Source organism: Salmo salar, chromosome 15 (assembly GCF_965601325.2).
Source record: "Salmo salar chromosome 15, fSalSal1, whole genome shotgun sequence".
NCBI lineage: Eukaryota > Metazoa > Chordata > Actinopteri > Salmoniformes > Salmonidae > Salmo > Salmo salar.
The window spans coordinates 80518372-80538608 of NC_138305.1; the positions used below are offsets into that span (position 1 = coordinate 80518372).

Here is a 20237-nt window from a genome sequence, read left to right on the forward strand (position 1 = left end):
AAAATAAATGAGGGAGTGACTGGACAATAGGCTTCAAAGTTCCCGGAAGTATGCCATCACCCAACTGGAATTTCTGGTAGCTTTAAACATCGAGCTAGAAATTCTTCTAGATTAGACCAATGATGGGTTTACACACATCACTGGGTTAGACCCTGCTCAAGAACCTCGTGTTTTTTTGGACAACAGCAACTATGGTCATTATTACTGTTAGTTCAGAACGGCATTCAACTACAGTAAAATACACACGTGTACTCATTAACAGTAAAAATGTACAGCTGCCATGTCTCCAACATGTTTACAATTTAGCAGTATTTATCAACAACAACAAAAAACACAGAACAAAAGCAATGCGTGGGTGTGTAAAACTATCCCTCCACTGCTCAGTGGAAAATAGACGTCAGAATATCCTGATTGAAGTAAATGCCAGCTGACTGAAGGTGACAGTGCTACGTACTGTACAATGATTGGTCCAATGGCTAGCTAGCAAGCTAACTCGTTAGCCAACTAGCTAGGTAGCTAGCTGTCAAAGTTGACAGGGATGATAATGCAATCTGAAGACATAGCATATGACTGAATATAATAGCCTAGTGTTCACATGCAGTCAGATCTATGACAAGGCTCCACGATCATTACCCAGTTTTCGAAGACTGGAAGCATTGAACATTATGCTGCGTGGTGTTAGTAGCTATCTAGCCACCAATCTGGCTAATCGAACTGGCTAGCAAGCTAGCTACCTTGACAGGAGGCCATTGAACGCCATACCTAGCTCGCTAACAAACAAAATGAACAAGTTATCACGGAAGGGCTAACGTTAAGTAGCTCAAATATTACGTTGAAGAAATAACACCAAGGATGCAACGTCCACCAATAAAAAAAAAAAATGAAACTCACGCACCAAGAGCCACTTCGCATGCTTTACGCAGCTGGCTGTGCTGGCTCCGCTTCACCTCCTTATCCGACAGGATTTTTTCCAGCGCCCTAGACAGAAACATGCTCTTGGTTTTTGTGCTTTCCGTCTGCTTCTGGTGTTGTTGTTGAGCAAGACGTTGTTGCTGTTGCATCTTTTGATATAACTGCTCCTCTCTCAGGCCGGCATCTCTGGCCTGACCCTGCGTAGATGCAGGCGAGAGAAATGCTAACGAAACCAGGCTATCGGTGTGTCTATCCACCGAGTTTGTTAGGGCTGCTACCTCAGCACTGAGTCGCCATGTTGTTTACACGTCACGTCACGTGATTCTAAAGTGATTTTATTTGACGCTTTGGCCCCCTCCACTGGATCGAATGATCCCTTCAGTTCCCCCAACAAAACCTGAAATACGTCATGCTGATAAGGGTTTTATACATATTTCGTACAGATAATATTTTAGCCCCGACGTGACTCGTTAATACAAGTTTAATTGATCAGGATTCTTCTGAAAGCAGCAGTGTAGCCCAAAAATATCTGGGGTTATCTAGTTAGGTAAAAAAATTGTTTTTTGTTTTCTAGAAACATGATGGAAAGAGAAAGGCTGATACCTCTTCCATTGAACAACTGAATGCGTTACCAGCATCTTTGCTACTATGTTTCAACTGTGCCCAAGCCAATGGTCCCAAGTCTGGAACATGACAAGATATGATGGGAGCACTTGAACATGATATGATCCTCAGCATTTTATGTTACTTTTGGGTCTTGAAAGCTTTACATTATTTAAAATGCTGTTTTTTGTAATAATAAAAGAAACAAAACGTATAGTCAATGATTGCTACATATTAGTTTATTTTTCCAGCTCATGGAATCAACAATTATACATGTGCATCTATATTCATACATTTCTTTACTACTTTAAAACATTTTCATTAAATGTGATAAAAATGTACATCATATAGTATTGATAAGAAAATACTGAAAATGTTCAGTACAAATCTATACCTTAGGATTTATCTAGCAAGCAAAAATCCTTGCTCATTATCTTAAAAAAAAAAACGAACCGACACAAACCAAAATAATTCTGAAACACAGGGTCTCTCCAGGAATAAAGGAATTCACAGTATGGGGAGGGGGGGAAAAAAAAACTGTCAAAGTGAGTTATAATCTACACCCCTATAAACTGCTTGTACAGGAAAACAATTGAATCAAACTACTTTTAAATAGGACAAGAAGAAGTACCTACCAGGAATAGATGAGATCATGAACTTCAACCATGAATTAACATAGTGGATCAGTTACACAAATGAAATTTAAACATATGACTTTTCACTGCTATGCTGAAACATGACTACAAAATAAATAGCGGTGGTAACAATCCCAATGCCCTGTGTAGTTAAAAATAAATTAAACAGATTTCTAAAATTCGGCCATTCAAAATGTCACTCGTCATGCTTTGAATGTTACAGAACTGTTTGGAATGAGAGACAAAGCAAATCGCAACTCTTCAACACTGTGTGTACCATAACAGAGAATGGAGTAGTACCTCAGTGTCAATGAGTCAGTATGAGTGGAAGTTCAATTCACATAACCTGCTCTGAGCAGATGTTCGATCACGGATCCAGTGTTTATGATTCTCATTACGTTTTTCTGCCTGTAAGACAGACTGCAGTCCAGCTCAGTAGAGGGGGTTAGAGGGGAGTAAGGCAACTGTTCCCAGTACATTTTGTTTCCCATAGCAAAAGCCAAAATCAATGAGAAATGATGCACATCAGTTCCCCATCTGCTCTCAAAGGAGTATGTTAGCTTCTATTACTGTTTACATGTTGAGTACAGCCTTAGTGTTAATTCCCAAATATACTTCACAACAGCTCAATGGCAACTAATAACACAGAGAATAAAACTACAATCTATTTGAATGAAGACGTTCTGCAGTACTCGCCTGATCAGTTTCACGTTAAGCATTTGTAGTTTGGTGCATAGCCACGGGAAGTAGCTTGTGGGCAGGGGTGCTGCAATTGTTTTTCTTCGCTGGGGGGTGTTGCAGTGAAAAACTGTCTAGTGTTTTGGGCAAGTCTGTTGGATCTATGCTACCGGCATTCTAATCACCTTGCTGGTGTTGACCTTCCTGAACAACCACAGGTACAGACATCAGGTGACAGACATGTGACCAGCAACAGGTGAGAATACGCACTTCCTCACCTGATCCAAGTTACACAATGCGTAGCGCTAATCGAACTCCACCTTACTCAAACACAAGGTGCAAACACAGAGACTGGGTCGGTATGTGTGAGAGTGTGTCAAAATAGTAACTTCTTCCTGCCGACTTGGTTCTTCAACAGTTCCATCCCTCCTCTCTTGGGGCATTAGTGTCCTAGCTCTAAGTTATGTAACATCAGTCACAGTCCAGTTATTCATGTGCAATCTATACCAGTATTACATTCTTTGAAATAGGGACAAATACTGTATATGAAGTGAGGGCACTGTTCACACACGAATGATTCAGGCCACATCGAAGTGAAGTTAGAGATGGAAAACTAAGAAAGCCCACCCTATTGGTTACATGTACTTCCGCCCATATAAAACATAGACAGATGAAAAAGAGAGAACATGAGGAACATACTGAGAGTGAAGAGTCATGGTCAGAGAAATCAGAGAATCACATATACAATCACATACTGTCACGCTTTATAGACAAAGTGGGGAAATAGCCCTTGTCATGAGGAAAGAAAAGTTCAATAAAAACTAAAAACAAGAAAGATGTTTCATCCTCACCCACACAACAACATCCTGGATTATTGACCGATGACAGTAATGTAGAGATATGGTCCTTACCCATGGGTCCTTAGAATTCCAATATGGTATGTTGCGGTACACTTATTTTCCACAAAATAAAAATCATACAGTAAATCATTTGATTGAAATAAAACTGGAGAAAAAAAAAACAGCATTAAACCTTAGAGATTTTCGAAAGTCCAGTTGCTTCGCATAATTGCTTATAGTTGGTTTTTAATGATTATCAACATTAAAAGCTTGGGGGGTAAAAAAAAAAGGGATAGTGGTTAACCCTGTTCGGATCCACACAAAAGAGGCCCATATTTGTTTTTTCTCATCAGACTAAATTAATGTATTATTGCAGACCTCTGCTCTTTGTTGGTTACTATGGTAACAGGTAGGATGGAAGCCATTGCTTTAGTTCCCACATGCTGTAATCACCTAGGGGAGGGGTTGTTGTCATTTGCAAAGTGACCAGGCAAAAGCAGATTGTCAAATGTGCTCAAGACACAGTCTCTTCTATCTAACAAGCCAGGGTAGAATAGCTAGGGAGAGGTCAGAGCATACATATGCGCATTCATTTGCCCACTTCTTTCATTAAATCAGTCCTTTCGTACAGTTCACAAAATTGAAAAAAAAAACACAACTGAGAATACCCTCTCATTCCTGCCCTCAAGAGGAAGAATATAGAAAGGGTCTCCCCCTCCCGAAATAGAAACAAGTGCTTTTTGTGGTTTTGAATCAGGAGTTTCCCCTTCCACAAAAACACCATGTGTAATTAATGTGTCTGTCGGTCACAGTGTAGGGAGGGCTGTGGCGATACTATGGCACGCATGCGTAGGTCTTGGTGTTTGTGTTCTTTGTGTATGCATGAAGGTATCTGAATGTATGTGCAAGACTATGTTTTTGCATATAAGAGCAAGAGTAAAACTATTTAAGTATGGATGTGTGTGTGCCGTAATTATTGTGCAAGTATGAAGGGTGTATGTGTCTACAGTGTGATGAGTGTGCCGTCCTCCTCAAGGCTCCTTCCTTCTAGGCCCCTGTCGGGCGTGCTGACCGTGCTCAGTGAACCGGTGCTGGAGGCCAGGGCTCCGTTGGCTGTGGCGCGGAGGTTCAGGTGGGGCTCGTAGCGGGGCAGGGAGGGCATGCTGCAGCTGGCCGAGGCTGCCCGTGGGATGGGCACAGCCTCCCCATCTGCCTCTATCACCAGGTCCTCATCATCCTCATCACTCTCTAGCTCCTCTGGGTGGAAGTTCTGGATGATGTGAGTTGGGGTCGTCGCTATGGCAGCGCCCGGGGTGAAATAGCCGTAGAAACTGGCGCCGCTGTCGGAAGAGCGACCCGAACTCCCGGAAGCCGCCCCACCCCCTCCACCACTGCTCCGTATGATGTTGTTGCGCTGGTTGGCAGGCTTCACCGTCACAATGAGGTTGTGGCTGTTGGCGATCATCATGTCAGTCACCTGGTCCAGAGACTTGCCTTGAACCTCGATGCCGTTGACCTCAAGCACCTCGTCGTTGACGGCCAGCAGGCCAGTGCTCTCAGCCAAGCCCCCAGGCACCATGCGGGAGATGAAGATCCCAGGCACCTTCTCCAGACCCTGGGGTGTGACCCGGACGCTGGAGCCGTCGCGGATGTAGAAACCCAATGGTTTCTCCTGGCCGTGCTTGTAGAGGCGCACCCGGCGGTGGGTCTCAGGGAGGATGTCCACGTCGATGATGGAGGAGACAGGCCTGAAGTCCCTGGGCAGGCTAATGATCACAGGGGGCTTCTTCCGGTTGGCATCAGGCCGCAGCAACACGGCCGCTAGGACAGTCTTCTTAGGACGGGTCAGAGAGTCCGTACCAAACGCAGAGTAGTCTGCTTCCTCTGCAAAAAGAGAGGGGAAAACATAATATGTATTAGAACCAACCACATCAATATCACATCAGTGCAGATGGGATCCAATATCATCCCATAAATGCTTACTGGCAATCATTATCATGGTGGAACTATAATTCATTACTGACATTCTAATGCAGACTTTACTGTAGTTATGCAAAAGCAATTGTGTTGCTCTAAGCCTGAGGCTTCACTTAGCTTAGAGCAACTCCCTCCTTTCACTAGACTTGTTTCAGTGCTTTCCTTTGCCCTCCCTTCCCTGGTATTATTCCTCATGTGGAGTAAATGGAAGCGTAGACTCCGGTCTCTATTTCATGAAAGGGCTTTCTGAATTCCTCACAGGCTTACTCATGGCGACCGTGCTGCTGTGGGACATACCTGAGCATGGCTCAGAGCAGGGACAGGGCTCTATACTAGATCAAAGGTCTGGGAGGACAGAGAGAACCAGGCAATGGCTCTCTAATGGTTAACTACCAGCACACAGATGCTGAACATTATCATAAACATTAACTCCCTCCTGTGTTGTGTGCCCCACTCATTCCCTTTATCGATCGCTCTGTCTTTTCTCTCTCCCGCTGGATAGACACACACACACACAGTAAAAAGTCTGGACACACCTACTCATTCAAGGGTTTTTCTTTATTGTAATTATTTTTATTTTAGAATAATAGTGAAGACATCACAACTATGAAATAACACATATGGAATCATGTAGTAACCAAAAAAAAAGTGTTTAACAAATCAACATATATTTTATAATTGAGATTCTTTAAAAGTAGCCACCCTTTGCCTTGATGACAGCTTTGCTTGAAGGAGTTCCCACATATGCTGACCACTTGTTGGCTGCTTTTCCTTTACGCCGCGGTCCAACTCATCCCAAACCATCTCAATGTAGAAAAAAAGTAGGTGTAGGTGTGTCCAAACATTTGACTGGTACTGTATGTCCTAGAATGAAAGACATGTTTCCGTACCCCATGGTGTTGTAACGTAGTGTACACTGAAGTTTGCTCAGGTGATGTGGATATACTGTATGCACCTCAGCATCATCTATAATTGTCCAGGGATAGTTACGTTGTCACTATAGACTGTGTGGATCTGGGATAGGGTCCAGGCAGGTTGAAGATAAGGATTCCAGAACTCAGATTCTGACAGGTACTCCCTCCTCCCCTCCCCATACCAACAAGAAAAACAAAGGATCAATTGTACAGAGAAGCGGTATCCCATTTCAATTCCCATGAGACATACATTTATTACCAGGACGAATAACTGCAAAACAAATTATAGGTTTACATATTCACAAAAACACACTGGAATGTTGAGTTAAAATATATGAACACACACAATAATCCAGACTCAATGTTTTTGAAGCATCCAGCTAATACGCTACATGACCAAAGGTATGTGGACACCTGCTCGTCGAGCATCTCATTCCAAAATCATCCGTATTATTTTTGGGTCCCCCCTTCGCTGTTACTGTATAAGAGCCTCCACTTTTCTGGGAAGGCTTTCCACTATATGTTGGAACATATCTGCGGGGACTTGCTTCCATTCAGCCACAAGAGCGTTAGTGAGGTCGGGCACTGTTGTTTGGCGATTAGGCCTGGCTCGCAGTCGCCATTCCAATTCATTCCAACGGTTGAGGTCAGAGCTCTGTGCAAGCCAGTCATGTTCTTCCACACTGTTCTCGACAAACCATTTCTGTATGGACGCCGCTTTGTGCACGGGGGTATTGTCCTGCTGAAACAGGAAAGGGCCATCCCCAAACTGTTGCCACAAAGTTGGAAGCACAGAATGTGCTACGCTGTAGTATTAAGAGTTCCCCTTGACTTGAACTAAGGGGCCTAGCCAGAACCATGAAAAACAGTCCCAGACCATTATTCCTCCTCCACCAAACTTTACAGTTGGCACTATGCATTTGGGCAGGTAGCGTTCTCCTGGCATCCGCCAAACCCAGATTCGTCTGTCAGACAGCCAGACGGTGAAGCGTGATTCATCACTCCAGAGAACGCGTATCCACTGCTCCAGAGTCCAATGGCGGCGAGCTGTACACCACTCCAGCCGACGCTTGGCATTATGCATGGTGATCTTAGGCTTGTGTGCGGCTGCTCGGCCATGGAAATCGATTTCATGAAGCTTCCGACGAACAGTTATTGTGCTTACGTTAATTCCAGAGGCAGTTTAGAACTCGGTAGTGAGTGTTGCAGAGGACAGACGACTTTCACGCCCTACGCGCATTCGGCTGTCCCATTCTGTGAGCTTGTGTAGCCTACCACTTCACGGCTAAGCCGTTGTTGCTCCTAGAAGTTTCCACTTCAACATAATAACACTTACAGTTGACTGGGGCAGCTCTAGCAGGGCCAAAATGTGACAAACTGACTTATTGGCAAGCAGGCATCCTTACGACGGTGCCACGTTGAAAGTTACTTAACTCTTCAGTAAGGCCATTCTACTGCAAATGTTTGTCTATGGAGACTACATGGCTGTGTGCTCGATTTTATACACCTGTCAGCAACGGGTGTGGCTGAAATAGCCAAATCCACTAATTTGAAGGGGTGTCCACATACACTATATATACAAAAGTATGTGTGATATTCACACAGAGGTATGTTTACATCTACACACAGTAGGGCATTTCTAAAGGACAGGCATGCACAGGTCTGGCAGACTGGTCCCTGTCAAGCATACCAGTGAATGTCTACATTTTTCTCCTCTTTCACACAGTCCCCCCAAATATCAAAAGGAAAGTCTAACAATGAGGTTATAGTCAAGGATATAGTGTAGAATAGGAGGCCCGTGAGGGCCACTCATACAGCCTCAAAGACAAGCTGTTCTATAAGTCGCATAAACAGCCACGCACACCAACTGCTGCATAACAGCCCACACAAACCAGAACTTACCCTTGCTTACACACAAACACTGACACCCCCCCATTTGTTTTGTACACTACTGCTACTCGCTGTTCATCATCTATGCAAAGTCACTTTATCCTTACTTTATTTGGTAAATATGTTCTTAACTCTTTCATGAACTGCACTGTTGGTTAAGGGCTTGTAAGTAAGCATTTCACGGTAAGGTATGCACTTGTTGTATTCGGCGTATGTGGCAAATATATGTAGATTTGATTGCTCCATCCCTTGAGTGTTTCTCTCTGACTCTAATGATCCTCTCTCTGACAACTGATGCCAGTGAAAACCAATCCCTTCTCATATCTCATTAAAGCAGCAAGCACAGCTTTCAGTCTCATTAGACTACACACAAACAAACATGCCTTTTACACACACACACACCAAATCGAAGAGTTGACCCCTCCTAAGTTCTCTCTCCAACCCGCCATCGCTGTTTTCCTATGGTCGATAAAGCAAGCGGGTGTAAATAGTCAATACTATGGCGCTAAAGCCACATGGACCCAGACTAATCATCTGTGACGCTCTTGGTGAGAGTCCCTTTGGGGGTCCCCCACTGTCATATGTCCCAGCACATTTCCCTAGGGCAGGGCCGCCGGGGTCACTGTCACATTCAGTGTCTTGAGTCAGTTTATGAGTTATCCTCATTATGTACAATGGTTGGAAGTCAGCAGACTAATAATTAAGTAAACAAAAATAACACCAGCAGTGTAGATACGAGTTCACCTTTATGCTCCTTAAATACAGTACTCAAACTTCAGGAATGCAATGTAGTGAGCATAGTTCCTTCAGGAATAATTCATACCCCTTGACTTATTACAGCCTGAATTCAAAATCGACTCAATTGACTTTTTTTTTCACCCATCTACACACCATATACCATAATGACAAAGTGAAAACATGTTTAGAAATGTTGGCAAATTTACTGAAAATGAAATACAGAAATCTCATTTACATACAATACTAGTCAAAAGTTAGGACACACCTACTCATGAGGGTTTTTCTTTATTTTTACTATTTTATACATTGTAGAATAATAGTGAAGACATCACAACTATGATGTAACACATATGGAATCATGTACTAACCAAAAAGTGTTATTTGATATTTTAAAAAGTAGCCACCTTGCGCTCTAAGCAGGTTTTCATCAAGGATCTCTGTACGTTGCTCTGTTCATCACCATAGGGATGGTGTCAGGTTCTCGTGGCATTCAGGCCAAAGAGTTCAATCTTGGTTTCATCAGACCAGAGAATCTTGTTTCTCATGGTCTGAGAGTCATTGGGTACCTTTTTTGGCAAAATCCAAGCGGGATGTCATGTCCCTTTTACTGAGGAGTGGCTTCCGTCTGGCTACTCTACCATAAAGGCTTGCTTTGTTGGAGTGCTGCAGAGATGGGAGAACCTTCCGGAAGGACAACCATCTCCACAGAGGAACTCTGGAGGTCTGTCAGTGTGACATTTGGGTTCTTTGTCAACTCCCTGACCAAGGCCCTTCTACCCCAATTGTTCAGTTTGGCCGGGCGGCCAGCACTAGGAAGAGTCTTGGTGGTTCCAAACTGCTTCCATTTAAGAATGATGGAGGCCACTGTGTTCTTGCAGACATTCAATGCTGCAGAAATGTTTTGGTACCCTTCCCCATATCTGTGCCTCGACACAATCCTGTCTCGGAGCTCTACGGACAATTCCTTCGACCTCATGGCTTGGTTTTTGCTCTGACCTGCACTGTCAACTGTAGGACCTTATATAGACAGGCGTGTGCCTTTCCAAATCATGTCCAATCAATTGAATTAACACATTCACATCTCAAGGATGATCAATATAAACAGGATGCACTGGAGCTCAATTTTGGTGTTTCATAGCAAAGGGTCTGAACATTTAAGTTAATAAGGTGTGTTTATTTGTAATACATTTGCATACATTTCTAAAAACGTGTTTTTGCTACTGTATGTCATTATGGGTTATTGTGTGTAGATAGCTGAGGATTTAAAAAAAAGTAATCCATTTATGAATAAGGCTGTAACGTAACAAAATGCATAAAAAGTCAAGGAGTCAGAATACTTTCTTTAGACACCGAAATAGCTCATATTCAGGACAAACAGTGAATTGCTTTTCCACATTCTTTGCATTATTACTTTAGTACCTTGTTGCAAACAGGATGCATGTTTTGGGATATTTTATATTCTCTATGGGCTTCCTTTTCGCTATGTCAATTGTGGAGTAACTACAATGTTGATCCATCCTCAGTTCTCCTATCACAGCCATTAAATTCTATAAGTGTTTTAAAGTCACCATCGGCCTCATGGTGAAATCCCTGAGCAGTTTCCTTCCTCTTTGGCAACAGAGTTAGAAAGGACAGCTGTATCTTTGTAGTGACTGGGTGTATTGATACACCATCCAAAGTGCAATTAACAACTTCACCATGCACAAAGGGATATTCAATGTATGTTTGTTTTTTTACCCATCTACCAATGGGTGCCCTTCTTTGCGGGGCATTGGAAAACCTCCGGGGTCTTTGTGGTTGAATCTGCGTTTACAATTCACTGCTAGACTGAGAGAACTTTGTATGTGATAACTGTATATGTGTGGGATACAGAGATGAGGTAGTCATTCAAAAATCATGTTAAACACTAGTAATGCACACAAAGTGATTCCATGGAATTGATGTGACTTGTTAAGCACATTTTTTACTCCTGAACCAATTTAGACTTGCCAAAACAAAGGGGTTGAATACTTATTGACTCAAGACATTTCAGCTTTTCATTTTAAATTAATTTGTAAACAATTCAAAAAACATAATTCCACTTTGACCTTATGGGGTTTTGAGTATAGATCAGTGACAAAATCTACATTTAACACATTTTAAATTCAGGCTGTAACAACAAAATGTGGAGAAAGTCAATGTGTGTGAATACTTAATGAAGGCTGTATGTTGGTTGTTTGAAGGTTAAATGAATATTTAACAACATTTCCAGAGAAAACTAAGACCTCTTTTAGCATCCATAGAATGTGAATTTCTTCGTAGCATGAATGGTACAGTACCAGTCAAAAGGCACTGTATATGTGAGTTAATAATTAATCAAACCAATCAGTGGTAAATGGGGAGGAAGTAAATACAAACACTCAGGAGTTAGGTGAGGGTTGGGTACAAAGCTATTTGGTTTTATGTGTTTGTTTTTGTAGGCTGAATGCGAGTCATTTAGTGGAATCAATAGAGTTGTTAAACATCAGACCTGTGTAGGAGACATAGTCGGGGTCAATTAAAATTTCAGTCATAAACTCTGGAAATAAACAGAAATAAAAAATATTTGAATAAAAAAAAAAAATGGCACCCCTTTTCAAAAACTCAAAATGACTGCAACCCCAACCCTGGCATACTGGATAAAATCCAATAGCTAGACCTTTTTCATGGGTCTATACAGCTAAGCTATTCAAAATATGCTATGATTATTATGATTTCCCACACACCGTTTGAATAGAGTCATTGGAGAGAGAATGGCAAAAACAGGCCAAGATTAAAGAGAACAGAGCAGCAGAGGGAGACATGACATTCAAACTCTCTCTTGCACACAAGTGTGTACTATGAATGGAATGCGCTAATGCATCTCCAACCCCCACAGGGTCTGTTTAAAGTAGAGACTCTCCTCTCCGTTAAGGAGTTCCACCTCGAGTCACTACTTACTACATTATACCTAAACAATAGTCACATAAAAACTCACTCGATCGATCTTTGGGGTCAAGGCCCGTCTTAGGATAGAAGTGCCAATCTAGAATCAGTTTAGCCTTTTAGATCATAATAAACAACATTATATGGACAGGTGGGACCTTGTCATAGACCAGCACTCCCACTCTGAGGCGCTTGATAAATACAGTGTTTAATCCTCATAAAAAGGTATCTTCATCAGCTCCTGGCCCTATTCATCATGGATAGTCAGTGAGATATTTTGTCTACATCATACCGAAGTTCTATCAACACACATTGACTGTAGTACTCGCACTGCTAAAACACTCAACCAGTGCTACTCCAACTTCGGGGATGCCTACAAGGCCCTCCCCCGCACTCCCTTCGTCAAATCAGATCACGACAATATTTTGCTCCTCCCTTCCTATAGGCAGAAAATCAAACAGGAAGTACCAATGCTAAGGTCTATTCAACACTGGTCTGACCAATCGGAATCCATGCTTCCAGAATGTTGTGATCTCGCAGACTGGGATATGTTCCGGGTAGCCTCTGACAATAACACGGTGACAGTTCATCACAAACTGTATAGCGAATGTTGTTCCCACTATGACTATTAAAACCTACCCAAATCAGAAACCGTGGATAGATGTCAGCATTTGCGCAAAACTGAAAGTGCGAACCACCACATTTAACCATGGCAAGGTGACTGGGAATATGGCCGAATACAAACAGTGTAGTTATTCCCTCCGTAAGGCAATTAAACAGGAAAAAAGTCAGTACAAAGACAAAGTGACGCAATTCAACGGCTCAAACAAGACGTATGTGGCAGGGTCTACAGACAATCACGGATTACAAAGGGAAAACCAGCCACGTCGCGGACACAAATGTCTTTCTCAGCGGACAAGATAAACACCTTTTTCGCCCGCTTTGAGGATAACACAGTGTCACCAACGCGACCCGCTCCCAAGGACTGTGGTCTCTTGTTCTCAGTGGCCGACGTGAATAAGACATTCAAAACGGGTTAACCCTCGCAAGGCTGCCGGCCCAGACGGCATCCCTAGCCGCGTCCTCAGAGTATGTGCAGACCAGCTGGCTGGTGTGTTTACGGACATATTCAATCTCTCCCTATCCCAGTCTGCTGTCCCCACTTGCTTCAAAATGTCCACCATTGTTCCTGTACCCAAGAAAGCAAAGGTAACTGAACTAAATGACTACTGCCCCGTAGCAGTCACTTCTTTCATCATGAAGAGCTTTGAGAGGCTAGTTCCGGACCATATCACCTCTACCTTACCAGACACCCTAGACTCACTTCAATTTGCATACCACCCCAATAAATCCACAGACCATGCAATCGCCACGGTACTGTACACTGCCCTATCCCATCTGGACAAGAGGAATACCTATGTAAGAATGCTGTTCATGGACTATAGCTCAGCATTTAACAACATACTACCCTCCAAGCTCAACATTAACCTTGAGGCCCTGGGTCTGAACCCCGCCCTGTGCAACTGGGTCCTGGACTTCCTGACGGGCCACCCCCCGTTGGAGAAGGTAGGAAACAACACCTCCACTTTGCTGATACTCATCACAGGGGCCCCCTCCTGTACTCCCTGACGACACAACAGTTGTAGGCCTGATTACCAACAATGACAAGACAGCCTACAGGGAGGTGGTGAGGGCCCTGGTGGAGTGGTGCCAGGAAAATAACCTCTCCCTCAACAAAACAAAGGACCTGATCGTGGACTTCAGGAAACAGCAGAGGGAAACAGGCCCTATCCACGTCGATGGGACCACAGTGGAGAAGGTGAAAAGCTTCAAGTTCATCCTTCATCCTCAGGAGGCTGAAGAAATTCAGCTTGGCCCCTAAGACCCTCAAACTTTTACAGATGCACAATTGAGAGCATCCTGTCGGGCTGTTTCACAGCCTGGTACGGCAACTGCACTGCCCGCAACCATAGGGCTCTCCAGAGGGCGGTGCGGTCTACCCAACGCATCACTGGGGACACACTGCCTACAGCACCCGATGTCCTTGATGATCTTTTTGGCCTTCCTGTGACATCACCCACCCGAGCCACTGCCTGTTCACCCCACTACCAGACAGAAGGCAAAGTCAGTACAGGTGCATCAAAGCTGGGACCGAGAGACTGAAAAACAGCTTCCATCTCAAGGCCATCAGACTGTTAAATAGCCATCACTAGCCGGCTACCACCCGGTAACTCAACCCTGCACTTTAGAGGCTGCTGCCCTATGTACATAGACATGGAACACTAGTCACTTTAATCATTTTTACATACCGCTTTACTCACTCAATAGGTATATACTGTATTTTAGTCAATGCTACTCCGACATTACTCGTCCTAATATTTATATATTTCTTAACTCCATTATTTTACTTTAGATTTGTATGTATTGTTAGATATTACTGCACTGTTGGCGCTAAGAACACAAGCATTTCGGTACACCCGCAATCACATCTGCTAAATATGTGTATGTGACCAATAAAATATGACTTGATTTCCAAAAAGGTACTGCTACAATATCTATATCTGGTGACATGATCCCTGGCGGAGCCTCCGGACATCCTGTCTGTTAGTCACAGACAGAGCAGAGGGCCATGGCAGTGTAATGTGACCCCATGCTCAAGGTGACACAATTACCTTCACAGAGCAACAGGACTGTCAATCACCCATGACCGTTAGAGTACTGTGAGTTAATAAAGATGAAAACACAATCATCAGTCATCTAAATACAGATATTGAATTGAGTTTAACTGTACATGTGAACTGAACATTTTCAAAATGACATGACAAGGTGTTGAACTCTATAGGGAACACTGTTTTGCATCTGTTCTGAATGTTCCCCAACAAGAACTGCTCTAGAAACAGCCATATGTTGACAACAGGCCCTGATATCCCCAACATGGTGAGTACCATGGGGTTCCAGTCACAGAGCGATAAAACGTGGAGGGAGTGCGTGAGGGGGTGACTGAGGGAGGGGGTGAGTGCAGGAGAGGATAATGAATGATCATTAAAGAATGGGGGGAAGGGTGAGGGGCGAAAAAAATAATCCTGTAGTGTTTCTATTCTGGGTTCAGTGAACTTGCCTGACTACCCAGACTCCAAACGCTACACCCGCAAACGTTAGTTTCTTCTCCGCAATGAGCCTGGATCCGAATACCTCCCCGACCCTTGACCGAATGCCAACACATTCGGGGGTCATCTGATTGGTCCAGAAACAGATGGGTTGGGCCAGAGCCAGAAAACACGGGGGTAAAGGGTAAAGCGGCAGTTTGAAAATGTGTTATTGGCTTTGATACTCTGATTGGTTACAGACGATCTAATCGCTGATGACTTTGTTTTGTACAACAGCCCTCGTCACCACAGACGACTTCAATGATGGCAGTCTCAGACTAAAGTATGTAGCGAACGACAGAGCAGCAGAAGAATTTGGTGCGAGTCCTCAGGCTAGCAGTTAACATACCTCCCTGGTACAGCCGAGATAAAAAGAGCTGTGTGCTGATAAGAGGAGGGAGAGAAGGAATAAGAGAGAACAGCAGTGGAGAGCATGAGAGAGAGGGGGGAGGATAAGGAGAAAAGCAATGGGAAGAACGAGGGGGAGAGAGCAAGAGGGGTAAAGCCAGGCCTTTCATAAAGGGAAGTGGGGAGCAGAGACTAGTGTGTAGGTGAAACATTTAACGGTAGATGGGAAAAGAGACGGGACAGATGTAGAAGGGATAGACAAAATAAAACGCTGACTAAGCTACATTGCTATCATTATATAATGGTCATACAATAACTAGGGGTTGTGCCAACATGGCCATACTCCTATTCGTAATTAGGGTTGCAAAGGGTCTGAAACTTTTCAGTAGATTTCCGGAATTTTCCATGAAAAGTTCAGCCCGGGAATTTTGCTTAAATTCATCAAAAAATGTTTGCTTGAAACAGTGAACCTTTTTTTATGGGGTACACAAGGCAATTTTAGGTCTTGTGGCATATTTTGGTTACACTATCCCCAATTCAATGGAATTGCAACCCTCTGCATGCACAGTGCATTCTTCCATCACATGTACAGTGCACTTTTCCATCACATGTACAGCTGATTCTCAAGATCTTGCACAGTAATGAGATGCTATTGAGCCCACACAACTACACTGTGAGCCAAGGACTACATGCTTTCTGGTAAGTTTTGATTACAATACTGGGTGGGGTGAATATATTTTATAATGACATACATGATTTTTTGTTAACTAGTAAATACTGCAAAGTGTGTATAAATCATTTCTAACTTAATTTCTGCTGGTTTGTTTTTGCTACCATGTGGGTTTTAGCTTGCTAGAGCCTGCTAACATTGTTAATTCACCTGTTCCCATACATGTTTCATTTTAAAACATTTATCTTACAAAGGAGTTGTTTAATCTACCTGCTTAACTATTAACAGTTGTAGTCGGAAGTTTGCATACACCTTAGCCAAATACATTTAAACTCAGTTTCACAATTCCTGACATTTAATCCTAGTAAAAATTCCCTGTCTTAGGTCAGTTAGGATCACCACTTTATTTTAAGAATGTGAAATGCCAGAATAATAGAGAATGATTTATTTCAGTTTTTATTTCTTTCATCACATTCCCAGTGGGTCAGAAGTTTACATACACTCAATTAGTATTTGGTAGCATTGCCTTTAAATTGTTTAACTTGGGTCAAACATTTTGGGTAGCCTTCCACAAGCTTCCCACAGTAAGTTGGGTGAATTTTGGCCCATTCCTCCTGACAGAGCTGGTGTAACCGAGTCAGGTTTGTAGGCCTCCTTGCTGGATGGTTTGTCCTCGGGGTTTCGCCTGCCACATAAGTTCTGTTATACTCACAAACATCATTTTAACAGTTTTAGAAACTTTAGAGTTTTCTATCCAAATCTACCAATCCTAGCTTCTGGGCCTGAGTAGCAGGCAGTTTACTTTGGGCACGTTTTTCATCTGGATGTCAAAATACTGCCCCCTAGCCCAAAGAAGTTAACAAGAAATTTGTGGTTGAAAAACGCATTTTAATGACTCCAACCTAAGTGTATGTAAACTTCAACTGTATCTGTACATGGAATTGTATTTGGTTTTCTTTTACTCCATTTTTTCTAATCTTTACAGGAAAATGTCACGGACACTATCTGATGTGTGGAGACATTTCACTGCAGCTAATTTAGAAGGAAAAGCTGTGTACATTTGCAAATACTGTGCCAAATCACATGTGAAGAATGCAACAAAGACGCAGAATCTGGCCAAGTGCATAAAGTTCCCTCAGCGCTCAGAACAAGCAACCTCTGACAAAAGTCCCTCTACTTCTATACGAGATGAAAATGATGAATCAGACACCATATCTATAGCAACAGCTCATGGTCCTCTTGGAATCAGAAGGTTTTTTTGACTCAATGGAGGAACATAGAGAAATGCTGATGAATGTCTTGCTCGAGCTGTGTATGCAACTGGTTCACCTCTGATGCTCACAGGCAATGTGTATTGGAGGAGATTTCTGAATGTTCTACGCCCAGCATACACCCCTCCAACCAGACATGCTTTATCTACTGATTTGCTGGATGCAGAGTTCAAGTGAAGGTCAAGAAAATCAGAGAAAGCAGACTGTATTGTAATCATCTCTGATGGGTGGTCGAATGTTTGTGGGCAAGGAATAATTCACTACATCATCTCCACCCCTCAGCCAGTATTCGAGAAGAACAAAGACACAAGGGACAACAGACACACCAGTCTCTACATTGCAGATGAACTGAAAGCAGTCATCAATGACCTTGGACCACAGAAGGTATTTGCACTGGTGAGAGACAATGCTGCGAACATGAAGGCTGCTTGGTCTATTGGCTGTGCTGCTCATGTATTGAATCTGCTCCTCAAGGATATCTTGGCACTGAAAATAATGGATACACTCTACAAGAGAGCCAAGGAAATGGTTAGGTATGTGAAGGGTCATCAAGTTATAGCAGCAATCTACCTCACCATGCAAAGTGAGAAGAATAAGAGCACCACATTGAAGCAGCCCAGCAACACCTGTTGGGGTGGTGTTGTCATCATGTTTGACAGTCTCCTGGAGGGGAAGGAGTCTCTCCAAGAAATGGCCATAACAGTCTCCCGATATGGACAGCCCCATCAAGAGGATCCTCCTGGATGATGTATTTTGGGAGAGAGTGGAAACTCCTGAAACCTATAGCAGTAGCCATTGCACGGATTGAGGGAGACAATGCCATCCTATCTGATGTTCAGACTTCTTGCAGATCTAAGAGAAGAAATCCGTACTGCCCTGCCCACTTCACTGTTGCTCCAAGCAGAGGAAACTGCAGTTCTGAAATGCATCAAAAAGCGTGAAGACCCATACATACTGCAGCATACGTTGGACCCAAAGTATGCTGGCAAGAGTATCCTGTCTTGTGCAGAGATCAACAAGGCTTATGGTGTCATCACTACCGTGTCTTGCCACCTTGGCCTGAATGAGGGCAAGGTTCTTAGCAGTCTGGCGATGTACACTTCCAAGCAAGGGCTTTGGGATGGAGATGCAATATGGCAGTCGTACCAACATATCTCATCAGCCACCTGGTGGAAGGGACTTTGTAGATCTGAGGCTCTTTCCCCTGTTGCCTCCATCATCCTCCAAATCCCACCAACATCAGCCACCTCAGAGCGCAACTGGTCCTTGTTTGGGAACACACACACACACACACACACACCAAAGCATGCAACAGGCTGACCAAAGACAAGGGTTGAAATATTGAGGTTTTTGCGCCTGACAACGAGCCATCCTCAACTAGGTTGGAAAGTGAGTGAAGATGAGGCCCCAGTCTGATGTTCAAGAGGTGGACATTGAGGAGGTCCAGGGAGAAGACATGGAAGCCTGAGAGGAAGACAACCAAAGCTTTAGTTTCTAGACTATCATTTTACAGATATATGTTGAAAACATTTTTGCGATATGCGATGGATCATTGGGGATCATTCAATATTCCCTTTATTTTGTTGTTCAGTGAAATCCCATGTGAAAAGTCAACTAATTTAATTAAAGTTCAATTCGTAACTAAATCGTTTTTTTTTTATTCTATTGGAATGATTTAATCATTTGCAATTGTCTACTTATGATAAGGTAAAAGGTTTATGTTTGTCTCCATTTGACATGGTAAATATATCCAATGCAAAAGAAATCTACATTTTAAATGGTATTAATATTCATTCGCATATATTTTCTGTTAATTCCCACCTCTGAATATTCACCAAATTGTGCAACCCTATTCGTAGTTGTTTTGTAAATTGACAGTTGATAGTCGTGATCGGGAAAAAAACAGAAATGTTTTAATATGTCGAAGTAGATTTTGCCAAAATGTCTACCTCCCTGCAAGTCTATAGACCAAACAAGCTGCAGATTAGGAGCCGCATCTGCATTTCATATTTCTTCCCCTACCCTCGCCCTGCTTGTTAGATATTAAAGACACATTGATTGCATCTTAGTAGCAGGCTAACAGGAGACAGCAGCAGTCAATGATCAGACCGAATAAGAGAAGTGAAAGTGATTGGGTGAACTTATGAAATAAGTGGACAGAGAAATACAGCTTCACTTTCCAATCAGAGAAGCAAGATCAACATACAGCCCGCCCATCTCTTTACACACAGGCAAACTAGCCAGTTGAGTTTAGACCACGTAGCACCTCACTTGACTGACGTGTGAATTTTATTTTATTTAACTTGTCAAGTCAAGAAATTTGCATTCCGATGACGGAATTGAAAAAAATACTTGGATCATAATCTGATCCAGAACATTGCCCATATCCGTTACAATACTTGTTTTGTCCGACTATTCGGAACACCTCTAACAATAACACACCCAGCATATGGGCCAAAAGTTCAAGCAATTTATCACTCATCAACTGTTTACACTAGGAATTTCTTCAGGAGTGGTGGCAGAGTTCTTCCTGGGGCGGCAGAGTTCTTCCTGGGGCATACATCTGCCTCTCGCAGTCTCTCCCTGCCTCTCGCAGTCTCTCCCTGCCTCTCTCGGTTGTCTGACTGACTGCTGCTGGTGATGCTGGACCATGCCTGTGCTGTATTCCAGTTT

General features: G+C 43.1%; 2 protein-coding genes across 3 annotated transcripts in view; both read right to left on the reverse strand.

The window, feature by feature from the left end:
- The window catches only part of LOC106572111 (ADP-ribosylation factor guanine nucleotide-exchange factor 2 (brefeldin A-inhibited)), a 40432-nt gene extending 39205 nt beyond the window's left edge, over positions 1-1227 (reverse strand). For both annotated transcript variants that reach the window (XM_014145962.3, XM_014145961.3), the window contains exon 1: positions 896-1227. In XM_014145962.3, the coding sequence (XP_014001437.1) occupies positions 896-1061 (166 nt within the window). In that variant the 5' untranslated portion in view covers positions 1062-1227. The remainder of the gene's footprint in view (positions 1-895) is intronic.
- A 504-nt stretch (positions 1228-1731) lies between these two features.
- LOC106572110 (partitioning defective 6 homolog beta) overlaps positions 1732-20237 on the reverse strand; it is a 40011-nt gene continuing 21505 nt past the window's right edge. The window contains exon 3 of the mRNA XM_014145959.3: positions 1732-5551. Coding sequence (XP_014001434.1) covers positions 4671-5551 — 881 coding nt within the window. The 3' untranslated portion in view covers positions 1732-4670. The remainder of the gene's footprint in view (positions 5552-20237) is intronic.